We start from the raw sequence: 9,519 nt of genomic DNA, 5'->3' as shown, positions 1-9,519 counted from the left end.
AGAAGTTGTTTCTTCTCAGCAGACAAGCCCAGGGCCAGACTCTTGGACACGACGTGCCTGGTTTCAGGCGAGGGCTTCCTGGGTGGGTGGAAGCTGTGATCAGCTGGGGGGCGAGCTCTTCAATGCCAGGCTGGGGGGGCACGCCGGAGGCAGGCAGGTGGGGTCAGACTCTCCGGGATGGAGGGAAGTGGCAAGTGGCAGGGCGGGTGGGCATCTGAGTACCCCAAGGGCTCTGGCAAGAGACCTTTGCAGGGAGGGGCCCTTGCAGTGGAGCTGGGACAGTCCTGCTCAGTCTGAAGCCAGAGAAACCAGGATTCAAGTCCCAGCTCTGTCTAGGCCTGCGGGTGACCTTGAGCCAGAGGATCAACCTCTCTGAGTCCCGACCTCCAGGGAGTGACTATGACAAAAGGTGACTGTGGGTCCTGGCTGAAGTACATGGAGCAGAAAGCGGCCACCTCCAGCCCCCCCAGTCCATACTCCCTGGACACAGCAAGGCAGCCAGGGCTGGAAAGAGATCCTTTATTGAAGGGCAGGGAGCCTCAGAGCCAGGCCAGGCAGAGACCCCTGGAGGGAAGATGGATGAGGCAGCAGGAGCTTGAGGGGGGCTGCAGGCCCCCTGACAGGGGAGGTGGCCAGAGAGCAGGAGTGGAGCCTGCCAGTGCCCAGCGCGGCCAGGAATCAGGGGTCAGAGCACCCCACCCCCACGCCCGCAGTGGGCTGGCCTCTCGTCATCCTCTTCCCTCAGTGGAGAGTCCAGGCCGAAAGAGCCTCAGTGTCTGTGGAGGCCAGGCAGAGGCATCGGGTGGGCGCCCAGACTCAGGCAGGACCGTCCCCCACCCCCTGAGCACGGGCAGCAGATGGAGAGCAATTGTGAACAGAGGCTGCGGCAGCCCTCCCCACAGCACACGGCACACGGAGCCCCCAGCAACTCCCCTTCTTGCAGGAAAAGCAGACAGATGCACACATGGCCGGGCAGTGCCCGGTCCCCACGGCCTGCCCCTCACCTACTGGGTCTGAGTCTCCTCCCTGCTGGCAGCATGAGGGGACAGACGGGAGGGCTCAGTGTGGCTCCCACACCGGGTTCCTGGCAGAGGGAACCCACCAAGGCAGGAGGGGCCAGGGTGTGGTGCCAGGGAAGGCTGCAAAATCTCTTGTGCGGCTGGCAGGGGGGTGCCAGGTACTCACAGAGACTCGTACGGGTTGTTCTTGGCCTTGAGGAAGCGCAGCATGAAGAAGATCATTGTCTGCACGCTCAGCACCAGGATGATGCCCCCCACGAAGCTGGCACTGTCAAAGTCAGGTCCACTGCCCTCGGGGACTAGGGGGCTCCCTGTGGGGTGCGGTGGGGGGAGGTCAGAGCAGCCACCAAGGATGGAGGATCTGGCCCTGCCCCGACAACCAGCTCACGGGGAGCCTCAAGCCACAGCCCAGCTGGTCAGCCCAGGCAGGGCAGTGGGAAGCATCTGAGGGTGGGCACAGCATGGACTTGAACGCTGACCTGCTCTGTGCCCAGACAGCCCTGACCTCCCACTGCCAGGACCAGATGCCACGAGATCCCTTCAGCCTCCCTGTCCCACTCCGATCCGGTTGGATGAGGAGGGACCTCCCCGACCCCATCCCAGAACTCAGGTTTCCAGTCTTCAGCCCCAGGTCTTGAGGTTCAAAGCCCAGCTGGAGCTGAGGTGCCTCCTTCAGGATCCTACTCCTGAGACCAGGTTCACCCCACATCTTCCTTCCTCAGCCGGGAAAGGCACTGAGGGAGGAGAAGGGCGGAGGCCAGGAGGGGAGTGACCTACATCAGAAGGCGAAATGGCCAAGGCCAGACGGGTCCCAAGTCATTCGGATAGTGCTCCCCCACCCCTTCCCTCTGCCCAGCCTGAGGGACATAGGGGCTGCCTTTGCCCTTCCAGCTGTGCCAGTTTGCCATCAACTCCCACCAGGGATTCGGTGTCAGGCTCTGGGCCAGGTGCCCAGGGCTCAGCTGCTGGTGCCAGCACCCGCAGGAGCAGCAGCGGACAGAGACCCAGAGGGGAGGCAGGTCTCCTCCCATAGAGGGAGGTTGTGAAAGGGATTTGAGAACACAGCGGGGGAGGTGGTGGTGGTCACAGTTACATCTCAGGGAGCCCTGAGAATTGTCTGCACGCTCAGCACCAGGATGATGCCCCCCACGAAGCTGGCACTGTCAAAGTCAGGTCCACTGCCCTCGGGGACTAGGGGGCTCCCTGTGGGGTGCGGTGGGGGGAGGTCAGAGCAGGCACTGAGGGAGGAGAAGGGCGGAGGCCAGGAGGGGAGTGACCTACATCAGAAGGCGAAATGGCCAAGGCCAGACGGGTCCCAAGTCATTCGGATAGTGCTCCCCCACCCCTTCCCTCTGGGGAGAGGGCAGAATAAGGGACAGAATGTCCCACCCGAGGGACAGAGTGCAGGTACAGCAGGTAGGGCATTTGCCTTGCACCTGGCTGACCTGGGTTTGATTCCAGCACCCCATATGGTCCCCTGAGCTCTCCAGGAGAGATTCCTGCGCATAGAGCCAGGAGTAAGCCCTGAGCACGGACGGGTGTGCCCAACCCCCCCCAAAAAAAAGAGAAAAGAAATTAGCCACCCGAGCTGAGGTAGAGCTCAAGCCACGGGACCTGAGCCATCAATAATTCAGCCTTTGAGATCCTGTTTCTGCCTTTAATTAACCAAGAGCCTCTTCCACCACCCCTGCCAAGCCGGCGACCTCCTGTCCTGAGGGGCAGTGGGAAGAGAGGGATGGGGTTCTTGCCTGCTTTGTGACCTCCCCCACTTCGAGCCTGGTGGCAGAAGTAGGTGGAGATCCACTGGCAGACTGAGCCCTACACCCATCACCTAAGGGAGGCCTGAGGAGTCACCCCAAGTCTCCAGGATTTTCAGAGCTTTCTCCACATCAGACACTGAGTCAGGAGTTGTAGGGCCTCAAAAAATTCTCACAGTGACTCTTGTTAGGTATTTGCCAACCCATTTCACAGATGTGGAAAAGACTGGGAGGGAGAAGTCCAAGGGTTGAGGCCACGAGCGTGCCTGAAACTCGGCCTCTTTCCTGCACCCCCTGCACCCAGCCCTGGTGGCACTTACCTGTTGTGACCATCTTCGGCTCATAGGTAGGGTGGTGGTGGGCAGCTGCAGAGACAGAGACGCCGTTAAAAACCCAGAACCCTGCTCTCTAAGGCCCTCCAAGTTAGAGACTGGACCTGTGGCTCAGATTGGGCTCCTGTGCCAGGACCACCCAACATATTTTCAAGCCCTTGTTCCTGTAGTTCTGTCCAGCAGATGTGCCCTCTCTCTTCACAAGGCACCATGGTGCCGCCTCTTCCAGGGAAGTCCTCCCCTCGATACCTTCTGAACTTCCTTCCCACTTGACAGCTTGGAAGCGCTAACTCCACTATCCTCTCCGTTACCAATTTCGGAGGAGAAAAGAAGCCAGAGAAAGGATCTTTCCGAGGGAGCAAGAAGTCAGGACGAAAATCAAACCCAGGGGATCCTGGGAGTGGGCCACTTGTTGGGAGAGACGACTCCTTTCAGGGCTGGGGGCGGGGGTGTTGGCTCTGGCTGCTGATGCCTCAGAGACTCCCTCCAGCTCAGCTCAGGCCGTGGGAGCCCCTTACCTGGACAGGACGCTGAGTGGTTGTAGACGGAGCAACCTTCCTTGACGGCCTCAGCTGGGGCCACGCAGTGTCCTGGTGGGAGAAGGTGCAGGGCAGAGGTTTGGAGAGGGAGCCGAGGTTCTGGGGTTCAGAGTTGGGATGGGGGGCGGGGAGGAGGGCAACTACTACCTGGCTCCTGATGACACTGCTCCCACACGCAGCCAGAGAGGTTGTGAGCCCGTTGGCTCTGCACACAGTGCTCGCAGAGCTTCAGGTGTTTGCAGCCCCCTACGACAGCTGGCCCAAAGTTCATGCGAAAGAGTGCGCCCCGCCCAAAGCCTCGAGCTCCTTTACCTAGGATGAGGGGGCGAGCAAGTGCGACCCTCTCCTAGCAAGGCTCTCCCTTGCCTCCCCTGCGCCCCTCTCCACAGGAGCCCCGGCAAACATGGCCATGCACACCTAGAATCTCCCATCTTCACCCAGAGGCCCCTCTCCTTGAATCTGAAGTTGTCCCCGCCCCACCTCACACACCTGGAGCTTTTCGCTTCCGGAAGCTCCCTACCCGCCACCCCTGGAGCTCTGCGCTCCCTGGGGAGTGCCCTGGCCCCTAACCAGCCCCCGTTACCAGCCACGGCGAGCTGGGCACACAGGAGGAGGCAGCAGCAACCGCCACAAATAGCTTGTAAGGTGCGGGGTCCCAGTGCGGCCATGGGCGCGGGGGCGGGGGCTGGGGGTCCGCGGAGAGCTGGGGTGGCACGTCCCTTCCGGACTCGGCTCTGTCCGAGAGTGGGGAAGGAGCCCGCGACGGGGACAGAATAGAGACGAGTGGGCGTGGCCACGGGGGCGTGGTGAGTGACGCAACCTGCGGGGGCGGGGTGGGGCGCGGACAGAGTGGGTCTGGGGGGGAGCTTGCGAGCACGCAACTGAAGTTCTTAGACCCGCTTCCCAGGTGTCGGAACTGCGGCACCGAAGAGGTCAGAGTTAGCGATAACATCTGGATTTGATTTCATCTCTGCGGACTCTGAGGCAGGAGAGTCGCATCCCATGACCTCCGCACCTGCTGCTCGTCCCGGCCCCTGACCCTGCTCCAGCGCGCCCCTTCACCTCCTTCCCCATCTTGCATCCTTCTCTCTGCACCCTTCCCTCTGCACCCTTCTCTCAGCCCACCATCTGCACACGGACACATCTCTCTCTCTGTCTCTGTCTCTCTCTGTTTCTCTGTCTCTGTCTCTCTGTTACTGTCTCTTTCTGTCTCTCTCTGTTTCTCTGTCTCTGTCTGTCTCTCTGTCTCTGTCTCTCTCTGACTCTATATGTCTCTCTGTCTCTGTCTGTCTGTCTCTTTGTCTCTGTCTCTTTGTCTCTGTCTCTCTGTCTCTGTCTCTCTCTGACTCTATATGTCTCTCTGTCTCTGTCTCTGTGTCTGTCTCTGTCTCTGTCTCTTTGTCTCTGTCTCTCTGTCTCTCTGTCTCTGTCTCTCTCTGACTCTATATGTCTCTCTGTCTCTGTCTCTCTGTCTCTATCTCTCTCTCTGACTCTATATGTCTCTCTGTCTCTGTCTCTCTGTCTCTGTCTCTATCTCTTCTCTCTGACTCTATATGTCTCTCGTCTCTGTCTCTCTGTCTCTCTCTTCTCTCTGACTCTGTCTCTCTCTTTCTCTGTCTCTATCTCTGTCTCTCTCTGACTCTGTCTCTCTATGTCTCTGTCTCTGTCTCTCTGTCTCTCTCTCTCTCTCTCACACACACACACACACACACACACACCTGACCTCTGACAAATCACCAGCTTCATTGTTCCTAGGACAGATGGGCCTTGCTGCAGCCCTGGCACCTGCCCCAACACCTGCCCAGGTGAAGTCTTCTGAAGGCATCATAGCTGCTCCCCTCTTGTCAGGTCCTGTTTGAAAAACACGTTTTAGGGCTCAGTGGTTCATCTGCCTTGTATGTGTGAGACCCAGGACTGAACCTCCGGGTCTCATTGTAAAGCTTTGCTCTCAAGAGCACTGTAGCACTGTCATCCCGTTGCTCATCGATTTGCTCGAGCGGGCACCAGTAACGTCTCCATTGTGAGACTTATTACTGTTTTTGTCTTATCAAATATGCCACGGGTAGCTTGCCAGGCTCTGCCATGCAGGTGGGATACTCTCAGTAGCTTGCTGGGCTCTCCAAGAGGGGCAGAGGAATCGAACTCCTCTCCACAGGAGTCCCCGCAAACATGGTCACGCATACCTAGAATCTCCCACTTTCACCCAGACCCCCCACTTCTTGCATCTGGGGTTGTCCCTACCCCACCCCACACACCTGAGGGCTCAGCTCCACAACTGAACCCTCATCAATCTGCCAAGCCACCAAATTGTTCTAGAACTATAACTCCTAGATTGCTAGGCAGCTCCTAGCAATTAATAACGCTCACTCTCCTCTTCCTGGTATCCCCTGGGGAGGCGAGGGGTTACTTGCTGGGTGTCTCCATAGTTATGATGCTCCCGCACATCTTGTTCACAGACCTCACTGGTGGGACCACCTGACCTCTGCACTCACATACTTTTAGTTGCAGGACTCGAGCTGTGGCACTGTGGGTGTGGCCACACTACCAACAGTGTTGTCATCAGAATTGCACTTGGTGCAGCGCTGGTCTCAAGCTCACACTCTCACTCGTGCAAGCAGGTACTTGGCTACTGAGCTGTCCCTTTCCCTTATTTGCAGTTTCTTTTGGGTTGTGTTTTTTGTGGGAGGTTGGGGTTACTTCAGTACTTACCATGTGGTGCCGAAAAAATGGAGCATGGGTCTACAAAGCATGCATTTACTTTTTATTTTATTTTATTTTATTTGCTTTTTGGGTCACACCCAGCGATGCTCAGGGGTCACTCCTGGCTCTGCACTCAGGAATTACCCCTGGCCTAGCTTAGTGGACCATATGGGATGCTGGGAATCGAACCCAGGTTGGCCACGTGCAAGGCAAATGCCCTACCCGTTGTGCTATCACTCCAGCCCCTACAAAGCATGCATTTAGATCTTTGATCCATCTCTCTGGCCCTTACTTACTGCTTTTTAAGCTAGTTTCCACAAATGTCTTAACCCTCTGGACCTGTATTTTGTTAGCCCAGGTGCAGACTTCAGCCGGAAGTCACCCACCGGGTCACACAGTCACACCTGTGGGCCAGCCTGTAAAGGCAGACTCCAAAAGTAGTCAAAGGCTGTCCTTCCTCTCTGTGCCTCAGCGCCAGCTCTGGCTTCTGGAGCCTCCTGTAACTGCTCGTGAACATATTTCTCTGTCCCACTAGTCTTGGAGACCTCCGAGGGTTTCCTTCTCAACAGCATATTAAGCATCTAATTGCTCATTTCCCCGTCAGAATGGCAGCTTCAAGAGGAAGGTAGGGTTGGCGGGGCTGTAGCTCAGTGTAAAACACTTACCTTATATGTAGGAAGCCTTAGGTTTGATCCCCAGAATCTGCTCCCCTCAAAAGAAAAGGTGATGGCTTTTGTCCATTGCTTGTGCTCTGTGTCTTGAACCATGCCTGGCAGATAATTTGTGCTTGGACCCACCTCCCCATTTCTCTGAAAACTTTTATTGGTCTTTTGGAGAGAAACAAATTTACAGGAAGGGATGATAACTCCTACTTCTGCCAGAACCTAAATATGGTCAGTATTTCTTTTGCTTCAGGGTTTGGTACCAGGCAGCCTGACCTCTGCAGACCTGGCTTCACAGCCACGTAATGTGCAATTTGGGGGAAAATTAATTCTGCTTCTCTAGGCAGGTTGTTGCAAATACTGGATGCTGACCTGCCCCTGGGAGGTGACAAGGAAGGACGGGAATGTGAGGGAGCGAAGCAAGGATGTAATGGGGACAGAAGGGGGGAGTCACATCTCCAAAAGAACATGATACCACCATATCATCCCAGGTAGACTGGTCTGGGCTGACAACTCTGGGACCTTCTCAGAATGGGGGCGCGCAGATTCCCCTTTCTGCATAAAGGCACAGCAGTCTGCAGCCACACCCGACACCCTCAACACAGAGGCTCAGCTCCACAACCGAACCTCGTCAAGTTGCCACACCAGCAAATTGTTCTAGAACTATAGCTCCTAGAATGCAAAATTTCATAGTCCTGTCAGCCCAGTAGGATCGCAGCAAATCTGATGGGAAAGACGTTGAGCAGTCCACCAAGCTCAGTGAGCCAAAACAATGACCAGGAGGCTCAGCTGGCACCAACCAGCACGGCACATCCTCGACGACTTTAGTAACATCATTGGGAGATAGAATAATGATCACAAATGGACTCTTATTCATCTAAGCTTTTATAATTCCTTCATGTTGTAACAAACAATATGAAGTAAATTTATTTGTGCTGCAAGGGGTTGGGAGGGAAACTGGGGACATTGGTGGAGGAAAGGGCGCACTGGTGGTGGACTTGGTGTTGGAATATTTAATGCCTGAATCAGCTTGGCAGAGTCTCTTGCCCCTGCGCCTGGCTGTCTTCACCAGGGCCCCTCAGAGCAGGGCGGGTTGAGTTTCCCTCCCCACCCCGATCAGAGCCCCAGCAGCCAAAGACCTCTGGAACCCAGCCACAGCCATGCTCAAGGCCCCTCTCCACATGTTCAGATGAGCCTCACGCATGAAGGAACTGGCAGAGGAACCCAGCTGTGTGGGACCCGAGGCTGAGATCTCCAAGCCTGCTCGGATCGGGACTGGGCCTCCTCCACCCAGATCCCCCATTTTCTAGTAGCTTGGCAGCCACACCCACAAACTGCCCCCGGTGCCGTGTAATCCCATCAATGGACAACATCCAGAAACTATAAAACAACGCTCCTGGAAGCAGGGGGCCGAATTCCCGGCCGCTCGACCTCTTATAGCCTATTTCTCCCTCTCCAAAAACCTGGCAAGCAAGGCACCGAAAGCATACTGTCCACACAACAGAGTCTGGCAAGCTCTCCGTGGCATATTTGATATGCCAAATATGGTAACAATGATGGGTCTCATTCCCCTTACCCTGAAAGAGCCTCTAATGCAGTACCACTGGGAAGAACAAGTAAAGAGGGGCTGCTAAAATCTCAGGGTTAGAACAAATGGAGATGTTACTGGTGCCGGCTCAAGGAAATTGATGATCAACGGTATGACTGTGACTGTGATACAGTGATTGGTAAATCATGGGATTATAATAAAAAATTTTAAATATTTTTTTAAAGGAATGCATGAGAGAGAGAAGACAAGGGTTACTCTTTTTTTTTTTTTTTTTTTGCTTTTTGGGTCACCTCCAGCAATGCACAGGGGTTACTCCTGGCTCATGCACTCAGGAATTACTCCTGGCGGTGCTTGGGGGACCATATGGGATGCTGGAAATTGAACCCGGGTCAGCCGCTGTGCTATTGCTCCAGCCACAATAAGGGTTACTCTTGCCTCACAACAGCAGGTCTTGGGACAATCCATCATTGGATGGGCAGTAAGTGTGTGTGTGTGTGTGTGTGTGTGTGTGTGTGTATCTGCTCCTGAGTTTCTCAGATCAGACACTGTCACTGCACTCTCTTCCTCCCTGGCTGCCAGAGTTGCAGCTCCATCCTGAACAACACAGTAATTCCCTGGATTGGGAAGCTCTGGCCAACAACTACTTCAGCACAAGCAGCATCATCCATGTTCTTTGCCGTAAAGCAACCTCAGCAGAAATTTTTGGTGGGGGCATATCCAGTGGTGCTCAGGGCTTACTCCTCACTCTGTGTTTAGGAATTACTCCTAGCAGTGCTCAGGGGGCCATAGGAGATACCAAGTATTAAACCTGGGTCAACTGCATGCAAGGCAAAAACCCTACCCACTGTACTATTGCTCTGGCCTCCTGAGACAGAAATTTGAAGAAAACTAGTCAAAGGGGATAAGAGCATATATCTCTGTACTTCACACCAGGACCCCTCCTGTTTTATTTCCCCCCTTT

General features: G+C 55.4%; 1 protein-coding gene across 2 annotated transcripts; it reads right to left on the bottom strand.

Moving 5' to 3' along the window:
• Positions 1-505: 505 nt before the first annotated feature.
• Positions 506-4,403, bottom strand: CD164L2 (CD164 molecule like 2). Of its 2 annotated transcripts, XM_055140102.1 has the most exons (6): positions 4,231-4,403; positions 3,795-3,959; positions 3,627-3,698; positions 3,097-3,141; positions 1,186-1,330; positions 506-776 (listed from the first exon to the last, which is right to left on the bottom strand). In XM_055140102.1, the coding sequence occupies exons 1-6, from the start codon at positions 4,313-4,315 to the stop codon at positions 770-772; spliced, it is 519 nt and encodes a 172-aa protein (XP_054996077.1). In that variant the 5' UTR covers positions 4,316-4,403; the 3' UTR covers positions 506-769. The 2 variants fall into 2 exon arrangements, with proteins under 2 accessions (XP_054996077.1, XP_004603549.2); XM_004603492.2 differs by lacking the exon at positions 506-776 and having other exon boundaries at positions 1,182-1,330.
• Positions 4,404-9,519: the final 5,116 nt, after the last annotated feature.

Source organism: Sorex araneus, chromosome 5 (assembly GCF_027595985.1).
Source record: "Sorex araneus isolate mSorAra2 chromosome 5, mSorAra2.pri, whole genome shotgun sequence".
Lineage (NCBI taxonomy): Eukaryota > Metazoa > Chordata > Mammalia > Eulipotyphla > Soricidae > Sorex > Sorex araneus.
This window is presented reverse-complemented; position numbering and strand designations above follow the sequence as displayed.